Source organism: Nyctereutes procyonoides, unplaced genomic scaffold (assembly GCF_905146905.1).
Source record: "Nyctereutes procyonoides isolate TBG_1078 unplaced genomic scaffold, NYPRO_anot_genome, whole genome shotgun sequence".
Taxonomy (NCBI): domain Eukaryota; kingdom Metazoa; phylum Chordata; class Mammalia; order Carnivora; family Canidae; genus Nyctereutes; species Nyctereutes procyonoides.
This window is the reverse complement of record NW_026575139.1, coordinates 28,062,106-28,089,275: the sequence shown is the minus strand read 5'-3', so window position 1 is coordinate 28,089,275 and position 27,170 is coordinate 28,062,106. Positions and strand designations below refer to the sequence as shown.

Below are 27,170 nucleotides of genomic sequence, written 5' to 3'. Positions count from 1 at the left end.
GGCTGCCTTTCTGAGTACCTTCCTTCCACCTCCATGCCCACTAGGATGGGTGAGATGAGTTTTGTGCCTGTACCTTCCTGGCCTACCTCCAAAGATGACTCTATAAATCCTATCCACCATGTGATGGAGTTGAGGATCTTACTATGGTCAGTAAACTCAAAACCACACAGAGTTTCAACGTGGTACACCTCACCTTCTAGACAACCAGTCTTTTGTTTCCTTCCCTGCTACCTGGAAAGGTATGACCAGAGGGAACAGGAGGCACACTGAGGACAAAACACAAGCTGATACCTCACAAATCCTCCTCTGCCCCATGGGATATGTGTGACATTCCTCAAGCACTCCTGGCTCCCTTAAAATTAAGGGAAGGGAAAAACAAATGGTTAACTGATACAGGTCACAGTCCTCCAAGACAGGAGTCTCCATCCAGTGTACCAATGTCTTAGAGATTTACAGGGGAAAAGAATTCTTATCAGTAGCCTAACTTTCAGAGGCTCATAATTCAATTTCCTGGAGGCTTAACATCACCCTCCCCTCCATGAGTGATGTGGGAACCAGAGGCTGAAGGGAGAGTAATGAAAATTACATTCCTTTATGACCTGCAGCCCACTGACAAGGATCTAAGGCAGGTGGAATATAACATTCCTCCAAGAAGCTCCCAACTGTCTTAATGTTAGTGCCTTACTAGGAGGAAAAACACTTGAACTTACAATAGCCAGGCCTCTAGTATCCTGTAAATCTTCCTCAGTAGATGGAAATCCTTTTGGACACCTCCCTTTGTTCTTACCTCCCCCAGCTCTCAAGTATATAATCAGCCATTCCTCACAATCTCTGGGGCAGCAGCTCTTTCTGCCCATGGGTCCTGTCCTTGTGCTTTAATCAAATCACCCTTCTTGCACCAAAGATGTCTCAAGAATTCTTTCTTGCCGTTGGCTCTGGACCTCACCAACATTCCAAAACTACATCCAGTAGGCATAATGGGCATAACCAGAAACTGTTGGGAAAAAGCTCGAATGCTTCTTTCCTGCCCTCTCGAAACCTCCCATGAGGAAAGGTCCTGGAATACATCCCTTTTCCTGGGCAGGGACATTCTTACTCTTCCTACAAGGTCATTATCAGTGACTTACCCGTTCCCAGCCGCTATTCCAACATACTACATATAAAATCAAGCACCAAAAAAGCTAACGAGGAACCTGAAATTTGCCAAATTCATGGTCTGTATGACCTGGAACCTTGCATATACAGCCAGCCTTGTATGTAATGATCACAGGGCAGAAAGGTGTCCAATGGGGGCGGAGGAGTGTCAGCATCCAAAAGTTAAATCAAAATTAGTTGGACTCTAGTTAATTTGTCAGGCATCAGAGGGTTCATATGCTCCACAGAAACACCTGTGCCCTCCCATCCATTGCCCTCACATAAGGAAATTCATCAATTCCCTGCTTAAAATGCCTTTCTAAAAAGCATTTCTGTCAGAATGAATTTACACAATTCCAGTCCAGCTCCCTCCACTATCCTCCCATCACAATACCTCGAAAATACTGGTGACAACAAAGTCAAAACTCTTCATGAGACTGGAGAAGGGAACAGCTGGGAAGCTTCACTCATGTTTGGGTGCTGTTCCACAAGCAATCAATTCAACTCAGAGCATTAAGGGATGAAGGATGGAAAGTTAAATTTCTCCTTCACGATATTAATCTAAAAATAGAAGCGGGCACTACTAGCACGCCTAGCTGTCCTCCACAGGGAATGCAATTGCCATGCTGGTCCAATACAGTCCACCTGGTTACAAACTCGGCTGTAGAAGCAACACCCCAGGAGGGCCTGCTCACCTCCAAGAGGACAGGAGGCTAAAAGCCAAAGCATCCCCAAAAAACCACACAAGGCTCTAATATCAACAAATATGGCCAAACCCTTTTTGAACATTTACATTACTTTTCTAAAAATTTTTAAATTCCAAGGAGTGCCTGGGTGGCTCAGTTGGTTGCGCATCTGACTCTTGGTTTCTGTTGGGGTCGTGATCTCAGGGTCATGGGATCAAGCCCTGCACCAAGCTCCAGGCTCTGTGCTCCAAGTTCAGTGCAGAGTCTGCTTGGGATTCTCTCTCTCTCTCTCCTCTCCCTCTGCCCCTTGCCATACTCCTGTGTGCTCTCTAAAATAAAATTTAAAAATTTTTTTAAATTCCATAAATAAGCATCTGTGAATTTATCTGAAATCTATCTATATTTCCCTTGTTTAAACGAAAGCAAAACCACAATATTAACATAAGCAAAAACAAGAGTCAAATAATGTGGAAACTTCTGTTACAGTCCAATTTTTGGACAGCTGTATATAAGCCTAATATTGGTCGACAAGGAACACTAACAAGAGCAAAGCTGAGGCTACCAAATGATGGATAAGATTCACATTGTGCTTCTGGAGGGGCCCTGGGGAAAGAGGAAATGAGATAGTAGCCCGCAGCTCCTGTGCATTTGAGGACCACTAGGTCCAGGGGTGCCAGGCCCCTGGGTTGGAACAGTAAAGGATCCCCTCCCTGCAATTCCAGATATGGGGATGATCTGCCTCACAAAGGCCCCAAGACCAGGTTTAAAGCCAGGGCCAGCCCCAGCACACCCGGACTCTGGTGAGTCACAGGGTCCATCCTATAGAGCAAGCTACTAGAAGTGGGTCTCCTATTCTGCAATCTGCTCTGAAAGAACAGAGAAGACAGACCACCACACGAGTGCTGGAGAGCCTGGACTTGAGGTCAGGGCCGCTATTCTCTAGCTATGTGTTCTTGGGCAATGCATTAAACTTATCTGAGCCTCAGTTTCCTCTACTGCAAAATGGGGCTATCACCACCTCTACCTGGAATGCCTTAGATAGATACTGCTCCAAATAAATTCTATAGCACCAAACACAAAATATGATTATTCTTCATCCCATTTCTAGGACTACTGCTGGTGCAGGGGAGTGGAGGGCCATTTATTGCTGTCAGCATGAATAATAAGCTAAGGGAAAAATCAGATGTCACTAAGAATCTTAAGTCATTGGAGAAAAGCTTATTTTGGAAAAATTTTAGTTGATTTTTCACTACCATCCATGGGACTTGATGTCATCAGCTGCCATGCACTTGCAAAAGACAGGGCTAATTTATGATTAATTTTATGATTTTGAACAAGAGAGGGGAACTGACAATGACAGAGCTTGTTACTGATTCTCCATGGGATTCCTATTCCTAAGCACAGAGAGCCAAGCCAGGAGCTGATTACTTAAGAAAAAAAAAAGGTTTTTCAATCTGATTTAAAAATGGGCAGAAGACCCTCTTTCCCAAAGAAGACAAATACCCAACAAACCCATGAAAAGAAGCTCAATATCACTAATCGTCAGAGAATGCAAATAAAAACCACAATAAGGCATTACCTCACATCTGCTAGGATAGCTATTGGTGAGGATGTAAAGAAAAGGGAATCTTTGTGTGCTGTTGGGAGAAATGTAAATTGCTGCAGCCACTATGGGGAACAGAATGAAGGTTCCTCAAAAAAATGAAAAGCAGCCCTACTTCTGGTTACATATCCAAAAGAAATGAAATCACTATTTCCAAGAGGTATCTGCACCCCCCCATGTTCACTGCTGTCTTATCCACAAAAACCAAGATATAGTAACAATCCAAGTGTCTATCCATAGCCAAATGGAAAAAGAGGATGTGCCACATACACACATATAATGGAGTATTAGTCATAAAAAAAAAAAGAAAATCCTGCCATTTGTGACAACATGGATGGACCTTGAGGGCATTATACAAAATGAAATAAGTCAGAGAAAGATACAAACTATATGATCTCACTTATGTGGGGAATCTAAAAAAAAGGCAAACTCATAGAAACAGAGCAGAATGAGGGCTGCGAGGGGTTAAAGGGTAGGGGAAATGGAGAGATGCTGGCCAAAGGGTACAAACTTCCTGTTAGAAGATGAGTAAGTTCTGGGTATCTAACGTACAGCATGGTGACAATGGTGAGCAATACCCTACTGGAGAGCCTGGCTGGCCCATTCAGTGGAGCATGTGACTCTTGATCTCGGGGTTGTGAGTTTGAGCCCCATGTTGGGTGTAGAGATTTCTTAAAAATAAAATGTTAGGGAGGCCTGGGTGGCTCAGCAGTTTAGCACCTACCTTCAGCCCAAGGAGTGATCCTGAAGTCCCAGGATCGAGTCCCACATCAGGCTCCCTGCTTCTCCCTCTGCCTGTGTCTCTGCCTCTCCCTCTCCCTCTCTCCGTCTCTCATGAATAAATAAATAAATTTTTTAAAATAATAAATAAATAAATAAAATAAAATCTTAAGGGCACTGGGTAGCTCAGTGGTTGAGCATCTTGAGCATGGTTGAGCATGGTTGAGCATCTGAGTCTCATATCAGGCTTCCCATGGGGAGCCTCCTTTTGCCTCTCCCTAGGTCTCTGCCTCTCTCTCTGTGTCTCTTATGAATAAATAAATAAAATCTTTAAAATAAACAAATTTTAAAAATCTTTTTTAAAAATACTGTATTATACACTTAAAAACTGCTAAGAAAAGTAAATCTTAAATGTTCTCGCCACACCAAAAAATGGTAATTATGTGAGGTGATGGATGTGTTAACCAAGCCTACTGTGGTAACTATTTTGCAATATATATGCAGATGAAATCATCACACTGTATACCTTAAACTTACACAATGTTAAATGTCCAATTATATCTCATTGCAAGTGAGGGGAAGGGTGGGGAGTCTTCACAGTTTTTTCTTCCTGAAAACTGAAACACCTGGCAGAGCCTAAAACACTGGTCTCTTCTACAGAACCCAGGGAAGAAATGATTGAGTTCATGTGAGTGGGCAGGAAAGATGCAGACTGGGCTGCTCAGCGGTGACCTCTGGGGCTATAAGCAAAGCATCCTCAATTCCCCGGAGGGTGTGGAAATTCTTATCCCGCTGTCCTCCACAATACTCGGGACCTAGCTGGAAAACGTGGCAGGGTAACAGGCCCCACTGTCAGGGGCCATGGGTGCCTGAAGGAAAGGACACATGGTCACGATAACCAGGCATTCCCAACAGCCTGACTTGAGGCAAATTACTCACTGTCCCCTGGTCACAGCTCTAAGATTCCTTTAAGCTCTAATCTTATCAATAAACACAAAAGGGAGTTATGAATGACTGGAAACTGAAGACTCTCAGCCAAGTCCTTTTCTCCTTCTTCTTGGATTCTGAAGGTTAACAGAATGCAGAAACAAACAAAAATAAAATATATCCAGATGGCCTGTACTCAAAGACTGAAGTGGCAGGAGATGAGGTATACAGACAGGAATAGGCAAATCGCATAGAAAGAAAGAGCAGTCGCATCTGCACTGTGCAATCTGGGGTAACTCTTTTTCTCTTTTCAATAATACTTTTTCCTGTTACATTGCCTTATCAGGGATATCAGGTTGTAAACAGTCACAAGGATGGATCTTGAGGGAAAGGTCTGAGTTACAAGATCCGTCACTGCCAGGGCCCCACAGCCCCATCGGTATGGCTCAGGTCCTATGGTAGACAGATAGGTACAGAGTCAGAACCTCCACAGCTGGGCAATTCCAGAGGCAAATGTTCTGACTATCTGAGCTCCAAGGAACATCTTCCAGCTTGTTCCATAGAGGAGTTTGAGTCTACCCAGAAAGGGACTAGGGATAGAAAAGGCAAGATTTCAGGGCACCGGGGTGGCTGTCAGTTAAGCATCTGACTCTTGATTTCAGCTTAGGCCATGATCTCAGGGTGGTGAGATAGAGCCCTGGCTTGGGCTCCACCTGAGTGTGGAGCCTGCTTAAGATTCTCTCTCTCCCTCTCCCTCTGCCCCACCCCTCCTCTCTAAAAAAAGAACAAGAAGAAGATAAGAAGAAGAAGAAGAAGAAGAAGAAGAAGAAGAAAAAACAAGATTTCATAACAACAACGGAATTGCTGCCAAACATTGGGACTTCTATACGCAAAGTCCCATTTGTGTGTGATTTGTGGGAGAGGGGAAGGAGAGAGCAGAAGAAGATGGATGAAAGAGAAACAACACTACCTCTGTTGTCCAGAATTCTACTGGGATTCCTGTGTTCCTACAGAAAAAAATTATCAAAAGAGAAACAACAACCCCACGCCTTAATTTCACTTGCTTCTAAGAAGTAAAAGTAGAGTTTAGGGTAAGAAGGAGATTGACTTTTCTTTGTATTTCAATGTTGAACTAATTTTTACCTTCTGTATATATCCCATTTTAAATTTTAAATATCTATAGAGCAACTGGAGAGAACTGTCAGTGAAAACACTGACAATGCAAGAACAAGACAATTTATAGTCAAAGGTACAAGATCACAAGCTGTTGATATAAAGACTAAGGGAATAAATGCAGCCTCTGGAATTACAATAATTATGATCAATATACAGAGCAGTTACCATGTGCCAGACGGTGCTAAGAGCTTCATCTAGATTATTTCACTGAATCCTCACCTTTACCCTACAAAATGAGATGGGCGGAGTTATAATTATTCCCATTTAACATTAACAAAAACTAAAGCACAAAGAGTTTATCATTTGTGCAAGGTCCCAGCTAGCAAGTAATAGAGCCAAGACACAAACCATGTCTCACCCAGAGCTCCCATGGGCTCATCTCCAAACAAAGAGAGGGTTTCCATGCTAAACATGAGCTCTAAAGTAGAGTTTGGGCATTGTTTAGATAACATCCTGGGTAGCGGGGAGAGGTTAATGCATGGGAACTGGCACAGTGCTGGAATCTGTGATGACCACACCCCCAAACATTTCCTGAGTACCTACTAAGCGCTGTGCCCAACCAGATGTGGAACAGCTATAAGCAATTAAGCTACTGCACAGAGATGGTAAAAGGACAATTATGCTCCGTTCTCCTGCCAAAGGAAGACCACACTAAAAAATGGTCTCTTCAGCCCACCCTGAATATTCCAGTCTTTAGCAACAAGAATGCTAAGTTGGTTTGGGGAAGCCAGGAGGGGGTGTGCAGAAACCATTCCCTTTGACCTTCGCTGTAGACTGGTGCAGTGGAGAAAAGGGAAATATATTGCCTTCCTCCTGGGGCAAAAGCATTTTAATTATCAGCTGAGAGGCCAGCAGAGCCATAAAACTGGCCAGCTGTCCCATTCAATCAGGCCAAAGGCCATAACAAGACAAGGCAGCATTTCTCAGGGGGCCAAAGCCCTGAGTTAAGGCAGGTTCCAGAGGGAGGGAGAGACACCGGCCTTTTCCACCAGAAGCCCAGACACAGTTGGAAGGGGCTGAGAGGTATCGATCCCCTTCTGTGGCTTCAGCTGAAATGAATCTGCCTTGATCAGTGGGAGCAGTAAAACTCCCCCTGGCTGACCTGAGGAAAGGGCTACTCTGGGTTGCCTAAAATCCTCATGCTACTTTAAAAAGGGAAACCCACTATATGCTGTGTGCACCTAAAATAACAAGGAAGAGAAGGAAGTTTCTCCTATCCTTGGAAAGAGGAAAAAAGTACAGCCCCGTTACAGAATGTGGTCCCTGTGTGACACACGACACACGCTGTTTCATGCCATCTTAAAGAGACACTGCTCTTTTCTGTACTGCCCACGTTGCACAGATGAGGATCCTGAAGCTCCAAGATGCTAGCCACAAGCTGAATGTCAGGGCTCAAGAAGTAGCTTTAATCCAAGTCTCTCTGACTCCCAAGCCAGCGTTCCTTCCATTAGCCCACAGTGATTCCCAAAACCAAGCTTAAGGGGAAATGCTTTCTTCTCAGATCAAAATTTCCAAGTTTCCTACAGAGAGCACAAATCCTAGGGATGAGCAAGACTCAGCCTTAACATGTCTCATTTCTAGGCCTCACTGCGGCGCTCCAGCAGCTGCACCTGCAACTCTGTTGGGGAGGGGCACAGAGGCACTCAAACACTAAGTGGTCCTGAGCCCCCTCTGAAAAGGCCTTACCCTGATTCAGAGAAGTGGGTGGGAAGACAATAGCAAAGTTCTGAGCCAGCAGGATGCCCCTCATTCACCCCCAAAGACAGAAATGGCATTTGACTAACAGTGTCCTGCCTCCAGGATGAAGGCTGCCCTTGGTTACTTGTGAGTCTCCCTCATGATTCATGTGACTGGAGCATCTTGTCTCAGCAAGGCCATCTGTCATGCTCTGGGCAGCAAAGGGGGAGGAGTGCACCTGTGAGCTCCCATCAAATGTTTTCTTCCTAAGCCACTTGGAGAATATTCCTGCCATCAGGAGCTTCGCCCCTGCAACAAGCAGCTACAAAGCAGGGAACCCCGGGCACATGGTAGCCTGACACACAGAAGGACCACAGAGTCACCCCCCCAGACACACACATTTGCCTTTTAAGTCACAGAATATCAGTCCTGGAAAGGACCTCAGAGATCATCTCACCCAGACCTTTTATTTCACATACGAGGAATCTGAGGATCAGGGAGTACAAGATGTGCCCAGGGCAACCTGGCCCGTCAGTGCCAAGGGCGGCACGTGGGCCAGTGTTCCTTCTACTGCACCAATTCTCCTCCTCCCCAGATGCCCAGTTTATAGAAGTTCTCTATAACGGTGTTGATCCATAACCTTCTCAGAGTCTTAGATTAGTCAAGGTAACAACCCTGTCTCCCAAAATGAACCTACACACATTCTGTATAGATTCCAAGGGTTTCAAGGGCACTATGTTAATAGCCCTTCCCTAATAAGAGAAACGAGTATGGCTCTACACGGAGCTGATGGGGGAATTGCAGGGGATTCCAAGGTAAAGGGATGGGCAACCTGGGGAAGAGGCTATGTTTCCTTCCTGACTCAAGACCACTCACGTCTCCTGCTTGCATCTCCCTTTCTCCAGCCACATCTAACCTTGAGCTACCTCACAGGAATGAAGTAAAACACCAAGTTAGGAATTGAAATTTTTCTAAGAGACAGGGAAAAAAGGAGAGACAGGCAGGTTATTGTCTCCTTAGAGGTCCTACAACACAAATCTTGACCCTGAGCAATGACAGTGCCATAGACCAGCTGCAGAAGGTGGAGGTCACTACTGGGTTGTTGCCTACGGAGAGATGTGGAAAAAAGAAGACCTCATAATTTGACATTCAAGGCAACAGCGGCTCAAATCAGAGGAAACGGATAAAGGGGAAGACACGAAGGAATCATCTGGAATCAGAGCTCACCCAGCTTTAGAAACCCTTCTTGTGGGGTTATAACTTAGAGGCAGAGCATTTGACTGTAGAAGCCCTTCTTGCCCTGAACCTGCTACTTCATGGAGGCTGTTTTCTCCAAGATAATAGCTCAAAGTCCAGACCAAGATCCTTCATTTTCTGCATCAACTGCAACACAGGCTTTACAGGTGTCTAAATGTTGCCCAGTGTCCCATGCCACCTCCTACACCACTAAGCTGCAAAGAAGCCCCCAGAGCCACCACAGATGAAAGCACCCCAAAGCAAGCCTGGGTAAAGGATGGTAAATCTTCCACAAAGAGAACAATTTCCCTCCTGATCCTTCTCAGTGGCCCCTCAGCCCCAGCAACCACAGGAAAGGACCTTGGGAATGTCAAGGGTATCATCTACCTCCTGGAGGGAGCCATACGCTCACTGAACATTTGAGTCTGCTGGTCTACCCAGGCGGGCCCTACCTGGCCCTACCTCCCCTCACTGTTTTGTTTCGTTCCCTTTTGCTCCCTCAGGAGGTTCTTAGGCATGTCCCTATATTGTCATTCTCATGGTGCCGACACCTCCCCTCCACAGCATGCACTAAGTCCTCACTTAGGTCATTCCCTATGACCCAACGGGGAGCTCCTTAAGGGCAAGGCAAGTGTCTGTTATTGCCTACTATTGTATTCTCAACACCAACCACTCAAATTAACGAAGAACCATCTCTGTGCAGGAGATGGCCATGCCCAAGGGAAAAGGGGAAAGCAAGGTTCCTGGGCAAAGTTGAAGAACTGAGAGCTGCAACTGACCTCCAGGTCAGACCTCCTGGCCTCACCAGGTTTGATTGTTTGCTTCATTTCAGCTTTATTTACTTATGTATTTATTTTGATTTGCAGAACATGCCTCTGTGTTCATGCAAAATGCTACCCAACAACTGAACAGAATCATCTGGAGGCTGCTGGCTAACCTTTGGGATTGGCTCCTCCAATCAAAATGATCCAATTCATTGAGCGCTTGTATGTTTCTGCCAGGAAAAATCCTCAAAACATGTAAATTACCCTCCAACTCCGAAAGAAGGAACTTGTAGCAAAGAACCACAAAGACCAAAAATGGGAAGGAAAATGGGGAGAGAGATCCAGCAGTACCTAAGCCAGGTTCTGTTGGAAGTATCTCATTTGGGGATACATTCCTGAGACATAAAAAGGTATTTTACGCACTTCTTAAAAAGGCCTAGGAACTGGGTTCTCTATCCAATACTTTGCTGCTTCCCAGATCCACCCTGGGAATGTTTCTTAGTTTATTTTATTGTCCTATAGGAAAAACTGCTGCTATGGCTACTCTTCATCCTTTTCTAGGAAAGCCCTTCCTACCATATTGCTCTGGGCCGGGATCCCTGTGTCCTACATGCTTCTTCTATTAATTCGTTCTTGCACATAGGAATGTGCTCCACATCAGTGTATAGGAAGAAGTATGCCAGAGAGTGGAATCACAACATTCCACAGCACATTCTCGGCCTGGAGAAATCCTACCCAGGGACCACAATCAGGGTCTGTGGCCAGTGTCCAGTCCAGGTATAACCCAGGGCTTAGAATGTTATCACCAGCCTGAGATCAAGGGCAAGATGGAAGCTGTGTCCTCCTTACACTTCCAAGAAAGCACATCTACCGCTTCTTTATCTTGTGAATTCTTGAGAGAAGGTTGCGAAGGGCACAAAGGAGGGAGGGATACTCTTCAGCCTCTAGTTGGCAAGAGGGGCAGCGAATCAAACAAATCAACAATGCTAGAAGGGGGATTGTGAGGAGCATGGTGGGGAATTCACAAGGTGGGAATACCAGGAGCCCTGAGGTTGGGTGGAGCAGACTGGCAGTGAGTGTAGGCAGCAGGGGTGGTGGCCTGCTCCAGCAGCACCTGGCAGCCCACAGCTGGCTGTGGTGGACACACTGCCAGTGAGTTCCTTGGGGCTGGCATCTGAGGAGGGTGCAGAGAAGAGGGCAGAGGCACTGGAGGTTGGTAACAAGTACACTGTGAAAATACCATCCTTGGCACCCAAAACATTGGTGAACTCAGACATCAGGAAGGGGGCAAGGGGCCTGGAGGTTGTACAGGGGACGAAAAGCCATGTCCAGGCAAAGTCCCAGAGAATGTGGGACATCCTCTGACAAGAGAAGGGGAGGTTTCACATTTTGAGATCCTGTAATACAGCAGACCAGTTCAAGGGATACTTTCTCTATTCACTCATTTACATGTTCATTCACGTACCTGGAAGCTGAAGACACCAAATCTATTTGGAGGCACCAGGTGACTACTTAGCAATGACCATGGTGATGGGCTGTTGGGAGGAAGCAGCCAGGTTTGAGCTGAGCACAGGAAAATGGGTCAGGTCTGGATGGGCAGAGAGACGAGGCAAGAGCATTCCTGGTGTGGCCAGTTTACCACTCACCTCTGGTGTTCAGCTATGAAACTAAGAGTGAGTCAATCACACCTTAACGAAATGTGGATGCTATGGCTCTGCGAGTAGGGGAATATTATTTCTAATTCTATAAAACCAAAGCACTACAGGGCCACAGGAAATAATGCCATGAAAGGCCCCAGCCACCCAATGGCAATGTGCTGGCAACACTGGTGATCAGGAACACGTATGGAGGGGTCAGACCTGGCCACAAAGTCTGCTCTTAGGACCCCAGCAGCGAGCCCCCAGAGAAATGCCTGATCCCTTCTGAGCCTCAGTCTCCTCATTTGTAAAATAAATATAAAATAAAGACACAGTCTAAACGGTTGCTGTGGAAATGAAAAGAAAATCTACATGAAATACTTAGTGCTAAATAAATAAATAAATAAATAAATAAATAAATAAATAAATACATACTTTGCGCCTGTGGTACCTGGGTGGCTCAGTGGTTGAGCATCTGCCTTTGGCTCAGGTCAGGATCCTGAGGTCCTGGGATCAAGTCCCTCATCAGGCTCCCTGTGGGGAGCCCACTTCTCCCTCTGCCTATGTCTCTGCCTCTCTGTGTCTCTCATGAATAAATAAATGAAATATTAAAAAAAAAATGCTTTGTGCCTAACCTAAAGAAAGCACTCAATAAGCATCAGTTGTATTATTATTAGTAGTAGTAGTATTACCATTATTGTTGCTACATATGGGTTTGGTTTAGTTAATGGAGCATATCTAATTAGTGGAATACTGTGCAACTTTTAAATATCTTGTGGTGGAGGAATATTTATTCACACAGCGAGTCACAATATGCTGATAAGTCAGGGAGCACAAAGCATGCTACAAGCAACATGGTTATTATGATTTCCTGTGCACAGTTCTGGGTAAAAACAAATACCAATAAATGCAAAAACTGGAGAAACAGGATGCTTTTACCTCTATGTTTTTTCTACGTTTTCTAAGAAAAGGAAAGAAGTTATTTAGTAATAAAAGCAATAATACAACCTTCACTCTAGGCAAGGCTTTTCATTTTCCAAAGCTTTTTCATATGACCTCGTTTTTATACTAATTTAACTTTTAACGACCGTTATCGAACTGTTATTCTTCCAAATGTCTTTAAGCCAAAATCCTGAAATCCATCTACCTACCCCCCCAAAAGGACAATCTTTCCACTAAAAGACCATCTTTCATTGACACCTTTGCTAACAATCAGGTAGCTGGCTTCTCTCCAAATGACAGAGCAGAGACATAAATCCATTTTTAGAACTAGGGCTTTTTGTAAGTAGTTTTTATTTTTTTTTAATTTTTTTTAATTTTTTTTTTAATTTTTATTTATTTATGATAGGCACACAGTGAGAGAGAGAGAGGCAGAGACACAGGCAGAGGGAGAAGCAGGCTCCATGCACCGGGAGCCCGACGTGGGATTCGATCCCGGGTCTCCAGGATCGCGCCCTGGGCCAAAGGCAGGCGCCAAACCACTGCGCCACCCAGGAATCCCGTAAGTAGTTTTTAAAGTGACGTTTGAGTTAATGATGCAATGTGGTAAAGTAGTATGAACCATTAACTAAATCGGAGGTCTGAGCCACACGTCCCAAGGCCTGGCTAACCTTATTTGGCTGTATGATGCCAAACATCTGAAATAAACAGTTCTTCCCAGTGCATGTCCCGCATGGTAAGACTGCCAGCTGCTTCCCCCACCAGCCCTGCTCTCCCTCTTCCTTGGTAATAGACCCTGATTATTAGCTGGGCTCACTGCCACCCATATTAAAGTCCTGCATCTCCCAGCCTCCTCCGCGCCAGCCATGGCTATATGATTACCTTCTGGCCAATTAATGCAAGCAGATGTGTTTCGCTGGACTTCTGGGAGGATCATGGGAGCCAACTCAGCTCCAGGAGCACTGTGCTTCTGCTTTTGTGCTTCTGCTTTTCCTCCTCCTTCAGGCCTGTTACTTGGACCAAGTAACTGGCATTTCAGCAGCCATCTTAGACCATAAGGCAAGCCTGAGGATGCAAGCCATGTACCGGGATGGAGTGAAAAATAGGAGCCTGGATCCCTGATGACACTGTGATGTCCTAAACCCTGCAGACTTCTTTTCAAAGACAAATGAACGTACACCTTGTTTTAGCCACTGTTATTTTGGTTTTTAGGTTAGGTGCAGTCAAACCTAAACTTATTGAAGACTATATATCAACATCGGACGCTGTATGGGTTCCACTGCCAGTTAACAGCATGTGACTTTTTTAAGTAGGTGACCAGGATAACAAAGCATTTTAATTAATCACCTTTCCATTGAGTCTTTCATAACAGTTAGATTTTTATCACCACCTACTTTCTTTTTTTTCCAGAACGACAGCCCCCACACATACATACTCTTCTCCCTAGTAGGTCTAAGTCAACTAATACATATGATTCACAAAATCTGCCCTCACGTGACAGAGACCAAAATCCAACTCTCTGGAACCCTTAAAAAACAACAACAACAAGAGAAACAGACCAGCATCCCCAGGTCTGCAAAACACAGAGAAGCCGTGACTCTCCAACTGGCGGGTAAAAACTAGCACATTTCTAAAATGATTTTCCCAGTCATGTGCACAGAGCAATGGGGTAAAAACAACAGTGTCATCAAGACTCATATTGGACTCATACAATCCCAGGCAAAGAGCCACCATAGACAAATGTCAAGGCACTATCCCAGCTCCCATGTGAGATTTATAGCAGGCATCAATATCAGCACCAACCACACGGCCCAATGGACTATGCACATTTCTAAGCATACGTTACCCTGATAGGGTCAAGGGTCATCCTGTACCCTGTGTTAAGTCTGACTCCCGCCATAACACAGTGCACCAGGGGGCTCCTCCCCGGCGATCCTAAAGCCCAGCAAATACAAAGAAAGAACAGAGTTTTGTCTCCTGAATGACAGAATTACAATGAGGTCTCTTGCCATCTCCTGCAGCCAGCAGAACTTTGACAAGTTAACTTTTCCTTCACAAGAGCCTAGACTTCCAAATGTAAATCTCACAGAAGGTAAAACCTTGTGTTGACAGCTTGAAATTACATTCAAATTTGAAATTTCCTGGAAGAAATGATTGTTTTTTCCAATTTCATCATCCTAGCTCAAGTTCTTAAAAGGGCTCAATAGGTAAGATGAGAGCACTTTGTCTCCTTCTTCCAGCATGATAAATATATAAGAAAATTCAGCTCCTATGTCACATTTTCTACCAATACATCTACTTATATTTACTCCATCATCCAAAGCAGTATCTAGGCAGAAATGTGAAAGGGCCACCAAAAGTTTTAATTTAATGTTTGAAGAACAGAATCTGGGAGGAAGGAGGTGAATAATCATATTTTATGGAACTTAAATCCATCATATGCATTATATATAACGTTCCATCTTTTGCAAAGATGAACTTTTATTAAGGGAGAAGAGGGCTCAAGTAGAAGAGATAAGTAAGAAAGGCCATTTTAAAGTAACTTGGAAAGTATATTTTGTGTGTGTGTCTGTCTGTATAGTATATATATATACCCACATTTATATACATAGATAAATATTTACTTTAAAAATGTCTGGAAAGGGCAGCCCGGGTGGCTCAGCGGTTTAGTGCTTGCCTTCGGCCTGTGGCGTGATCCTGGAGACCCGGGATCGAGGCCCATGTCAGGCTCCCTGCATGGAGCCTGTTTCTCCCTCTGCCTGTGTCTCTGCCTCTCTCTCTGTGTGTGTCTTTCATGAATGGATGAATAAAATCTTTAAAAAAAAATGTCTGGAAGGATATGCCAAATGTAATAGTTATACTCTCCGAAGGAGAACATTATCAGTTACCTTTCTCTTTTTTGTTTATCTGCGCTTCCTAATTTTTGTACCACAAAAACATCTACTCCACAAAAACATCTACTACTTAAATAATTTTAAAACGTATTTTTTAAAGTAAGCAGATTCACAGTAGTATCGACAGAAAAAGAAACCACATCTGGAACAGCTCAAAACAAAACAAAGTCTGAAGGATTTCTGGGCTCAACACTGAAGGAGACAGAGAGCAAAGTTCCTGCAACCAACACCATCTCCCAAAACCCTAATGCCCTCTTCTCCTCCACACAGGATGCTTAAAGTGATTTTAAGCATACCCTATTTAACAAATGCTATCCTCTGTACCACACAGTGCAGGCAAGAGAGAGCACAAATGACCACACAAAAGCCGCACAGTACAGCACCTGCAGAGTCCTCCAAGGAAAGAGACTGGTTTCCACCAACTCCCTATGTAATTATGCCTAACACTTGCTTTACAATCTAGTTTATGGATTCTGGATGTTTAATAAACAGTTACTTCTCAGTTCCCTGCTATTAAACACTAAGTAGTTACCACAATTAATAACACCCAGAGGCTATCAGGAGTCTATCATGACCAGCCAGGTCATGCTCTTCCAGTGGACACTGTTACCTGAATCAGTCCCACAGCTTAAACCACATGCCTCCTCCTCTTCCTTAGCGCCCCTTCTCTGCCAGGTACCTCAAGTTGGGGTAGTCAGGTAGAATGCAAACAGGTATTAGAGCTACCTGTTGTTCCAGCAAAGAGGAAAACCCCTTTTGTAATCACAGACACACTTCCCTAAAGTGGAAAAACATATCTACCTATATATATGTGGATATATATTGCACAGCATAGCAGAATTATACACTGCCAACCTTGCCTGTTAATATGAGCTCAGAATTATTGCAAACCCCACAGCTGCCTCATTCTTCTCTTTCCAAACCAATTTTTCCTGGCATTCATTCCACCCATACCTCTCAACTCAAGGGTGGAATGGTTTTAAGCAAGGAGTCTCACTGCCCACTGTGATTCCATTAGGAATCCACTCCCACTGTAGCCATGGGCTGGGTATAAAAGTGCTCTTGAGCCCTCCAGCCCCATCTCTTCATACTCACTGTTACTGGACTTAAGGTCGCGGTGGATGATGGGGACAATTGCCTCATCATGTAAGTAGTTCATGCCTCTGGCAATCTGCACAGCCCAGTTCACCAGGATGTCTGGGGGAATCCTTTTCCCAGATAACACTCTATTCAAGGGCCCTCCACGTGCAAACTCCATGACCAAGCAGAGGTTGGGTTCCTTCAGACACACCCCCCTAAGGGCAATGATGTTGGGGTGCTTCAGCATGGCGAAGAGCTTGGCCTCCTGGCGAACATTCTCTATAGTCTGGCTGATGTCCTCATCGGGGTCATGGCGAGCTGCTTTCACGGCAACCTCATCCCCTATCCAGAAAGCACGATAGACCTTCCCAAAGCCCCCGATGCCAATAATCTCTTCCAGGGTTAGCTCCGCAAAATCAATCTCTAACACTGAGAAAGAGAAGAAAAAAAGAAGTCAAAAACATTCTGAAAACACCACTGAATCACCCATTTACCTGGATGGGTAAACACAACAAGTTATCTGTTCACTTGGCTTTTTTGTCTTCCCCTATAAGGTAAGGTCCATCAAGGCAAGAAATGTGTTTAACCTATTTTATGTTGCATTATTCTTAATGACTAGCACATAAGTGGGTATTCAATAAATACTCATGTAATAATTTCTACTTGGACCATCATGCAAAATGTTGTACCATGACAAACCATTTTAACTAAAGGGAACATAGAGGAAGATCATTTTTATGAGATTTATTCATTTTACTGTGTACTAGATGGTGAGAAGCATACAATCCAGTGTCAAGGCAGACACCTAACAACCAAACCATAGTGTGAAAAGAGCCTTCGTAGCTGTATGATCAGATTAGGAAAACCACCAACTCCCACTGCAGGACAGGATTAAGAGGGTGAGTGGGAGGGGATTCTCAGGGAAGGCAACACTGGGAATGTGCCCTAAAGAACACAGGGAGAGTGCCCTGCTGGCTCAGGTGGTGAAGCATGAAACTCTGGATCTCAGGGTTGTGAGTTCCAGCCCCGTGTTGGGTGTAGAGATTACTTAAAAATAAAGTCTAAAAAAAAAAAAAAAGAATGAGTGGGAGGAATCTTATCAGGCAGCAAAGAGCAAGGTGGAGAAGGACAATCCAGGCAAAGGGAAGGTCATGAGCAGGAACACGGGGCATGAAAGTATATGGCATATTAAGAACTTCACGGAGTCCAGGGTGGCTGGATCATATGTACTAGGATAGGAAATGAAGCTCAAGGTCTTGTTGGGGTCAGCTAGGTTGTGAAATGTTTTTGAAGTCATTCTGAGTGGCTTGAACTTCACACTGTGAATGTTAGGACTCATGTATTTTTAAGTAGGGGAGTGTTATTAGACTGATTTAGAAAGGACATCCATTCTGGCAGCCATCTACCTGGAGGACAGGGAGCCTACTGCAAAAGGAACTACTAAGGAGGCCATTTGAGTAATTCAGGCATGCAGGCACCGGGGTCTGAATATCAGTAGCAGTGAAGACGGACAGTATGGAGTAAATTGGGAGAATATTTTCAAAACGGGCCTGGTGACTAAGATGCGCAGGAAAGGAGCCTCCCTGGGGACATCTTACTCTAGAAGTCACCTGCTCCACAGCTCCATCCCTGATGTTCCCAAGGACCACACCCAACCACTCATCTCCTTTCCAATGCAGAGTATGAACCTAGGGTACCTGATTATATCTTCAGCTCTGTTTGGAAAGGCTTCCATGGAAAGATAATAATAGCTACCAGTGATTATAAATCTCGGGCTAGATAAGGTGTTGCTAAATGAGTAAAGTGTTATTTTATGTTTCTCTCACGAAAACCCTGGGCTCTGTCTTCTCAGTCTCTTTGTCTTTACCTGGCTGACTCATACTCAACCCTCAGGTCTCAGCCTAAACAAAATCTCCTAGAGAACCTTTTCCTAACCCCTGCCTAAATGAGGTCAGGCCCCCATCAAACACGTCCATAACAGTCTCTGCCTGGCAAGACCCAACAAGGTTTAATTACTTGTTCTGTGCCTGCCTTCCTGCTAGATTGTGTGATCCACAAGAGCAGATTCTTTCTGCTTTATTCACCACTGTACTCATCTTACCGAACATTCAGCAGGTAAACAACAGTTAAGTAAAATGGGGGGGGGGGGACCTATCTTAGTAGGAAAAAAAACCTCAGAAACAGAAAATAGTCACTTTGCTTTAAAAAAAAAAAAAACTAAGAAAACAAAGATATATTTCTGAACTTTTGGCAAGACCAAAAGAGGAACTGCCCACTGCTGGCTGTTCTCTTCCTTCCTCAGCCAGCTACAGGATGCCTCCAACCTCCACTGACGTGCTGACAGTGCTCAAAACTCTATTCTTGCTTAACTAGAGTATTTCTGTCCTATCTAGAGCTCATATTCATTTGTATTTTACAATGCAACTGGCAATCTGCACAAAAGAATACAAAAAGATATACCCCCAAAGTTCCAATTGTTCAAGCTTTTCATCTCATCTGGCACTCCTCTTAAAGAATAAATGTTATGGCTGGTCCTCCAGACTAACAATCAACATCCATCTAAAACCTTCCAGCATATCTTTCACTACAGAGGCCAGAAAGCTAAGAACTACATTTCCCAGACTCCCTGACTGCTATAGGTCGGCTTCTGCCAACTACATGCACATGATATGTAAGAAAGAAGTGAGATGGACACCATTTTCTTGCTGCTTCTCCTGGCAAGCATGGCTGTGGAGAAGTGGGATTTTTCTGCATATCAGTGTCCAATCATTAGCTCTGGGCAGATGTAGAAAGGAATGCTGCAGGGCCAAGTGGTTACCTAATCTCTGGACACCAGGATGTTCTTGAAATCGACAGCTTCAATGTCAACTCCTGATTCTGCACGTTCCCAATTAGAGAAGTAGTAGCTTGCTACATGGGCCAGATCTGCAATGTTCTGGGAGTTGTTCCCGTAGGTCCGGCTAAGAACCCCTTCTTCCTGCCCTTCCAACAATTCTGTAAGCACCTAATTTCCTGTGCTAAACCACTTTTTGCTTAAAATAGCTTAAGTGTTTCTGGGTCCTAAAACAAATCCTGATTACTAATTCTTGTCTTATCTATGTGAATGAGAAAAAAAATGTGGATATTAAAGAGCGATAAGAAACCCCCTGAGGAAATATGTAAGTTATGTTAAGAGTCTCCTTGGTCATAAGAGGAAGAAACATTCACTTTTTCTAACAGCTTTTTACCCTGATGAAAAGATATCTGTCTCTTTAACAAGTTTCCATTCACAGGGGAAATACCCAACTGAAGATCTGAATTTTCCTTAAGGGAATTAACTGTTGTATTTTCTCTTACACCCTTCCTTCATTCCTCTGGTCTGAAGCATAGTTGTGAACACACAGGACGTGTTAAATATTTAAATGTAGAAGGATTTAAAAGAAGTGTTTCTGAACCTGGGTGCTGAAGGGACAGCTCCTCAGACGGCATTTCAGAGAAGACAGAAAACCTCTGTGTGGAAGGGAAAGCATTAATCTCTCTCTGGGTAGAAAGAAACTCTCAGGTTCTTGCTAACTAGGTATGGAAATATTATGACCAACCTTCAAGAAAAATATAGAACACAGCTTGCAAGCAGATAGAAGACAGAATAGTGGGGCCTAGAGGGAGGGTACTTCCTTTTCCCTTCCCGGTGAAGAAGTCCTTTTGGGTAGGAACTACACCTGCAGTTCTCTCTTCAGAGAGAATGTGGGGCCCTCCTCCTTTCGCATTCCAGTCCAGACCTGGTTTTAAATAAGAATCAGGCCAAGTCACATTTAACACACTTTTCAGTTTCTGTGGATAGATATTTCCAAGAATATCAGGAACAGAACCTTATTTCTTTCATTTTTGCAATCAAGATGTTACTCTCTCTCAATTGTATTCTTGAAAACTAAACATATAGGCACGCTCTGGTGGGTTTGGGGCAAGTGAATGGTACACACCTTACTCATTTAAAAAATCCCAAGTACACCTGAAAATCCATCCTTATATTTCTAGTGGATGCAAGGAAAAAAAATGAAAATTAGTAATAATCTTAATCTATGCCCTGCTTTAAAACAGATACAATTCTCCTATAAGAGAAACTTCTTTTTCTTTTTTTTTTAATGCCTAGGACTATCTCCCAAGATGATAAATTTGGAACTGTACATTTTTCCTCTTTCACTAAAAAAAAGATGAGTGAGCTCCTAGGTTATTTATATTTGTCAGCCCCATGGAGAGCTAAACTTTCATATCTACATTGGAGGGGATAAAGGCACTAAATAATAGATGATTTCTAATAAATCTATTATATTTTTGTTTGTCACTAGATTTGGTAATTTCCTCTTCTGTTTTGAGTAAAGTTTGAAACAAAATTTTCTATTTGAAAAGCAATATTTAAAACTAAAACTGTACATTCTTACTTGAGTGTCTGCTATTCATAATCTATGTCACAATTCATGCCTCCAGAGAAGTTCAAAAGGCTGACTAAGGAAAAGCTGTCAGTGGGCTTGATTTCATTCTAGGTCTTTGGAGACAAGGTTGTCAGTCATTTTATTTTCCAAGGGACACTAACTGAACTGGTGGACACAGGATGCCCATCAGAGCACCTGTTAGCATTTCCCACGTTCATCTTTATCAAAGCATTGTACCCATTACAATTGGTATTTACATCACCAATCTCCCCTAGGGTGACTTTTAAGTAACTCCTTATCTTATCATTTCTTTATCTCCTGATATTTGTTTAAGTTTTATTTATTTAAATAATCTCTACATCCCATGTAGGGCTTGAACTCATGACCCTGAGCTCAAGAGTCACAGGCTCTACCAGCTGACACCCCTATCTAGGCACCCCTATCTCCTGGTATTTCATACAGTATCTACCTTTTGCTAGGCACTCACATTGGCTTTTGAATGGAATTAAATTTTCTGAATTACCAAGAGTTAATTCCATTCAAGTTTAGAACTCCTGATGAGACCAAATAAAATAACTTACCAGGGCCTTCAAATGTCATGTTCTTAAGTCAATTCTTTTAATAAGCACAAAGTACTTCCTACCTTCTCACTGTCTGAGTTCTAGATACATGAAACTAGTCTATCTAGAAAAGGAGCTGCTAATGTAGCACACTGTGGAAAAGTCTGGTGTTCTGCAGATGAGTTTGTCCAGCCCAAGTCATATTCACTCCTGACTGTCTGACAGCTGGGGGCACAAAGATGGAAGAAACAGAATTCCTGCTCATGAACCTCATATAGCTCTCCTACTTTGACATTAGCTGTAAAAAAAAAAATAAAAAAAAAAAATAAAAAAAAAATCACAGAACGGCACCCATAAAGAAACTCAAACCTCTAATTTATGTGTAAAAAAAAAAAATGCACTGTGTCTAATACACCAGGCCATTCTTCCAATATCTCTTCTAATATATAAGACCAAGTTCATCTTCATTCAGCACTATTTCAGACACTACCTTAGGACCCTTACTTAGCCTTCATCTTTCCAGTACTAGAGCCAAAAAGATTTGACGCCCAAAAACCATTTAAAATCATCTGTCTCCTCCAGGCATTATAAAGATCCAAATGTAGAAATAGGAACTTTTACAGTGAATGAGAGGGAGACAGAAACAAATGGGAACTAAGGATCTGAACATCAGTTTGATAGTCCAAACACCAATAAAAAAAGGAGAATAGAAATATAAGGAAAGAGGTTATGATATTCCTACTACGTGATGGTATTTAAAGAAAACATCTTAAATAAAGTAAAAGAATTGTTCGGGTGAAACTAAGTTATAGGACCAAAAGATAAGTGTTACAAATGAAATTTAAACTAAATGCCTGAAGTTGGCCCCTGGTAACAATTCTTTTAAACTAACTAAAATGCAAAGTATGCAAAATATGGAATAAACAACAATATGTATTAACAACTTTTAGCAAGGAAGAAATTATGGAAATCACCAAAAATAAAACAGTGTAAACTGCACAAGAAGACATTTACATCTTCTAAAACCACCTAGCAGAACTGATTAAGGCATTCCAATGGTAATATAACTCCTTTGGGAAAAAAAAAAAAAAAGGAAATTTTATTGCAGGGTGTAAAACAGGGGGCCCCTGGGAAATTGGTGAAAACCAGGACGCTGGAAGAAAGGCTCTAGGAGGGACCCGTGGGTATGGTCCCTCTGAGATTCGGCAAACACCAAATATAGGCAAGGATCTAGGGTGAGAAGAGAGGAGAAAATGTATTATCTGAACAGCCTGGGTGTCAAGGGACTGGGATTTAGCCACTGTACCTTGTGCTCCTGATCTCTCATGGGGGAAAGACATACTTTTCCCTCTCCGATCATTTCTCCACTCATCACCTGCTTCTGCACACATTCGCACCCTTCTCAGCACATCATTCAGTGAGACTCCTAAAGGTACAACTCCTGAGATAGGAGACGCGATCCAGGACATCAGCACGACATTGCAAAGACACTAGAGCCTTGAATTCACACGGGCTTCCGGGACTCGAGGGCCAGCCCAGCCAGCCCTGCGGAAGACACCCCCATCGGCCTCAAAGCAAATGCCTTGAAGGGGCGGGGACAGGCGGGAGACGAGGTCGGGAAGGTCTCCGACCTGGGGACTAGGGTTACGACAGGAACTACCAGCTTGCCTGAAACCCTTCCAGATGTGGGGAGGCCGGGAGGGCGCAATGGGGCGATTCTTACCCTGGAGCTTCGGGATGTGTACGGCAGAAGCCGCGGCCGAGGTGGTCAGACGAAGGTTGGGAGCCCGAGCGCCCGAGGCTCCAGCGAGGCCTGCGGCGTCTCTACCGTGCCCCGCGCACCCACCCGGCAGCGCCCGCAGCCCGAGCGCGCGCACCCCCACCCTCAGGGGGAGCTCTCCCCACCGGATCCCGACCGCCCCGGGCCTCCGGCCCCCCTCCCTTCCCCTCCCTTCCCCTCCCTTCCCCTGCCCTCCCCGCCCGCGGCCGCGCCTTCGCTCACACTGGATGGGCGGGTAGCAACTGGGGTCCTCGCCGCCGTGCTGGCAGCGGCCGGAGAAGGCGCTGCGCGGGGTCACGTAGTTGCTGGGGAAGATGCCCACCCGCTGGTTCAGCTGCCCGGTCCACCAGCCCTCGTCGCCGGACACCTGCGAGTCCTTGGACAGCACCTCCACCACGTCGCCCAGCCGCAGGGTCAGCTCGTCCTCGCCCGCCGCCTCGTACTCGAACACGGCCGTCCAGTAGGGCAGCGGGGCCTCGGAACCCGGCTCCCCCGGGGCCGCCGCCGCCGCCTCCTCCTCCTCCTCCTCCTCCTCCTCGGCCGCGGCCCCCGCTCCGTCCTCCCCCGGCGGGGCGGCAGCGGCGGCGCTCGCCAGGCAGCCGAGAAGCGCTCTGGAGGGCTCCATGGAGCGGCCGATCCATAGGGTGCGGGGCTGCCGCCGCCCGCAGGAGCCGCCGCTGCCTATTGTTCATGCGGCTCCGCAGAGCTGGGGGGACCCCCTCCCCCGACGGCGGCCGCAGGTAGGGCCCGGGCTGGCGGGGCGGGCAGAGCCGGCTCGCTGGGGCTGGGGCTGGGGCTGGCGCTGGCGCTGGGGCTGGCGCTGGGGCTGGCGCGGCGGCGGCGGCGGCTGCGGCGAGCGCACCGGGCGGGAGAGCTCACCGCGGCGTGGGGGCGCGGCGGCCCGGAGCCCCCGCCCTCGCGCTCGCCCCCTGGGGGCGGCCCGGCCACCTCCGCCCGGGCACCTGCTCGCGCAGCCAGCGCCCGCCGCCGCCCGCCGCGCCCCCCGCTCCGCGCCCCGCGCCCCGCTCCCGTCGCGCCCCGCCCCCAGCGCCGCCCGCACGCCCGGGACCACCTGACGCGGGCCTGGCTCCGCCCCAGCCCTGCGGGCCCGAGGGGCGGGGCCGCCCGCCCTGCCGCCCTCCCATTGGCCGCCGCCGCCGACCGCAGGTTCCTCGCGCCGCGGCGGGGGCTGCCCCGCCCCCTCCGCCCCGCGCGCCTACGTGTCTGGGTCCCCCCTCCCCCGGGCCCGCCCCTTTTGCGGGCTCCCCTTCTCACCCCCGGGTCGACCCACTTCTCTCTCCCATTGGCTCCTGGCAGCTCCGACCATTGGTCCGTGGTACCTGTCCGTTTCCTGCGAGAGTTCAACACCTCCTGGCAGGAGGAGGCCGCGGCCTCATTGGGTGCTGGAGGAGGGATGGGTGGATCCTAAAAGGTAAGGCCGAGCCTCCGTTCACACCGAAAAGGCTGGAGGAGGCCGCGCCCTTTGTTTGCCGCGGTAGGGCCGGGGCCCGCTTGGACAGCACCTGTGCTCCGGACCCTGAAGTGAGCTTTCGATAGGGAGCAGAGGAAGAGCGAGCTGGCTTGTGCCTCCCCGGCCAGAGCCCTTTCTTCTCCAGCTCCCTCTTACAGTTGGATTCTCCGCGCTCTTGGACGTGCCTCTGCTCCAGTCCACGCAGGTGCATCAGCTCCTGCTCCCAGCCCCACTCCCACCCAGGAAGCCTTTCATCTCCGTAAGACCTTTAGGCCCATTGGAATGTTCTTTAGAAGCACTCTTAAAACTACAGTTGTCGCCTTTCCAGAGAGTTCGCCCGTTGCTGGGCTCCTATAAATCTCTTTTTATAGGAGATTCCGGTAGTGTCACTTTTCAGAACTCGGAGGAAAGGAGAGACCACTTGACTGAGGCTTCAAATTGAGTCTGGAAAGCTCAGTTTGAAAGCTGTCGTTGAAGGGGCCTTGGTCCCTCAGAACAGACTCCGTTTTCTACAGTTTGAGTTTCTTTTGCTTGAATGAATTGCACCTCAGATCATGGTGACCTCTAGAAATCAGACTAAGAACCGAAGTAGAGGGATGCCTGGATGGCTCGGTGGTTAAGTGTCTGCCTTTGGCTCAGGTCATGATCCTGAGATGGAGTCCCGCATCAGGGAGCCTGCTTCTTCCTCTGCCTCTCTCCCTATGTGTCTCATGAATAAATAAATAAAATCTTTAAAAAATAAAATAAGGTTTAAAATAAAAACTATTTCCTTAAAAAAGAAAAAAAAAAAAAGAACCAAAGTAGAATATACATACGAGCCAATGCCACAGTTCACAGTTCACGATCAAGGGCCAATCTTTTCCTACATCCTTTTGTTATCCTCATTTCTCAAACATTTAAGAATGAGTAGGTGGCCTCTAATATTTCTTCTTTGCCTTAATCCTGTCATAGTAATCTAGATTTCCAAAGAGGAAGTTTTCTGACATTTCAAAACAAGTCAATGATGAAAGATCTGGCCTAATCTCTACCAAACTGTTACCTTTTCCCCTTCAGTGGTAGGAATACATATGATTTGGTTAGCAAGAGTTAGTGCTTTCCTGAGTATTTTCTGTTTAATTTTAGTTTCAGGTTGATCATTAGACAAACTGGGGACAGGCAATTTGTAAAGATAATTGGGGCTGGCATCTTCAGTCCTGCCCCCACGAGCTGCTTGATCTTGGGCAAGTGCTTACACTGTAGTTCAATCTGCTTCTCCTCTCGGAGAGTGGACTGAAGATCTGTGTTCTTAAAGGCCCCATATTGTGTGATTTGAATAAAAGTATGGCTACAATGTATAGCTAGGCATCCCACACATTTGGAGTCTTGGGGAGGTAAGAGTACTATTCTGAAGAGCATCCTGTGTAGGTCTTGAGAAAAGACTTCTGAGTAAATGCCCTAAAACTAATATTCAGATTCTTACCGTACATATGATCAGTGAACTAGAAAATATATGGATGAGTCTTTGAGTGATTCTCTAGGTTTTTTGTTCAATCTAGAACTATTCCACCCCCAAGCAGAAGAGCAGGGAGGTGGGGTAAAAGTACTCCGTTTTTAAAAAGATCATTAAAAAAAGGATTTTCTTTAAAGGTTTTATTTATTGGGCAGCCCGGGTGGCTCAGCGGTTTAGCACCACCTTCAGCCCAGGGCATGTTCCTGGAGACCCAGAATCTAGTCCCACGTTAGGCTCCCTGCATGGAGCCTGCTTCTCCCTCTGCCTGTGTCTCTGCCTCCGTGTGTGTGTGTGTGTGTGTGTGTGTGTGTGTCATGAATAAATAAATAAAATGTTTTTTTAAAAAAAGATTTTATTTATTTATTTATTTTTTATTTATTTATTTATTTATTTATTTGAGAGGGAGAGCATTAGCAGTAGGGGGCGCTGAGGGAGAGGAGAGGGACAAGTAGACCCCCTCCTGGGCAGGAAGTCAACTGAGCTGGAACCCAGGACCCTGGGATCATGACCTGAGCCAAATGCTGATGCTTAACTAAGCCACCCAGGTGCTCTGTGGGGGAAAAAAAGATATTCTTCATAAAATTTTAATTTGGAGGAAAAAGAAATTTTTCCTAGATACACACACACAAGAAATAGAAACAAAGGGAAGCCTGAGTGCCTCAGCGAGTGAGTGTCTGCCTTTGGCTCAGGGAATGATCCCTGTCCCAGGATCGAGTCCCACATTGGGCTCCCTGAGAGGAGCCTGCCTCTCCCTCTGCTTATCCTGCCTCTCTCTGTGTCTCTCATGAATAAATAAATAAAATCTTAAAAAAAAAAAAAAAGAAGCAAACAGAAACAAAAAACTAGGAAGGGAGAGAGTTGTCAATGGTAGCTCTCTTTCAAGTGGTAGGATCCTTCATTTGGGGAATATAAAAATTAGTGAAGGGGAATAAAGGGAAAGGAGAGAAAATGAGTGAAAATATCAGTGAGGGTGACAAAACATGAGAGA

At 45.5% G+C, this 27,170-nt stretch overlaps 1 protein-coding gene across 1 annotated transcript in view; it reads right to left on the bottom strand.

Moving 5' to 3' along the window:
• The window catches only part of MAP3K9 (mitogen-activated protein kinase kinase kinase 9), a 76,096-nt gene extending 51,906 nt beyond the window's left edge, over positions 1-24,190 (bottom strand). Inside the window, exons 1-2 of the mRNA XM_055304095.1 lie at positions 23,445-24,190; positions 16,489-16,902 (exon numbers count right to left, since the gene is read on the bottom strand). Coding sequence (XP_055160070.1) covers positions 16,489-16,902; positions 23,445-23,847 — 817 coding nt within the window. The 5' untranslated portion in view covers positions 23,848-24,190. The remainder of the gene's footprint in view (positions 1-16,488; positions 16,903-23,444) is intronic.
• Positions 24,191-27,170: the final 2,980 nt, after the last annotated feature.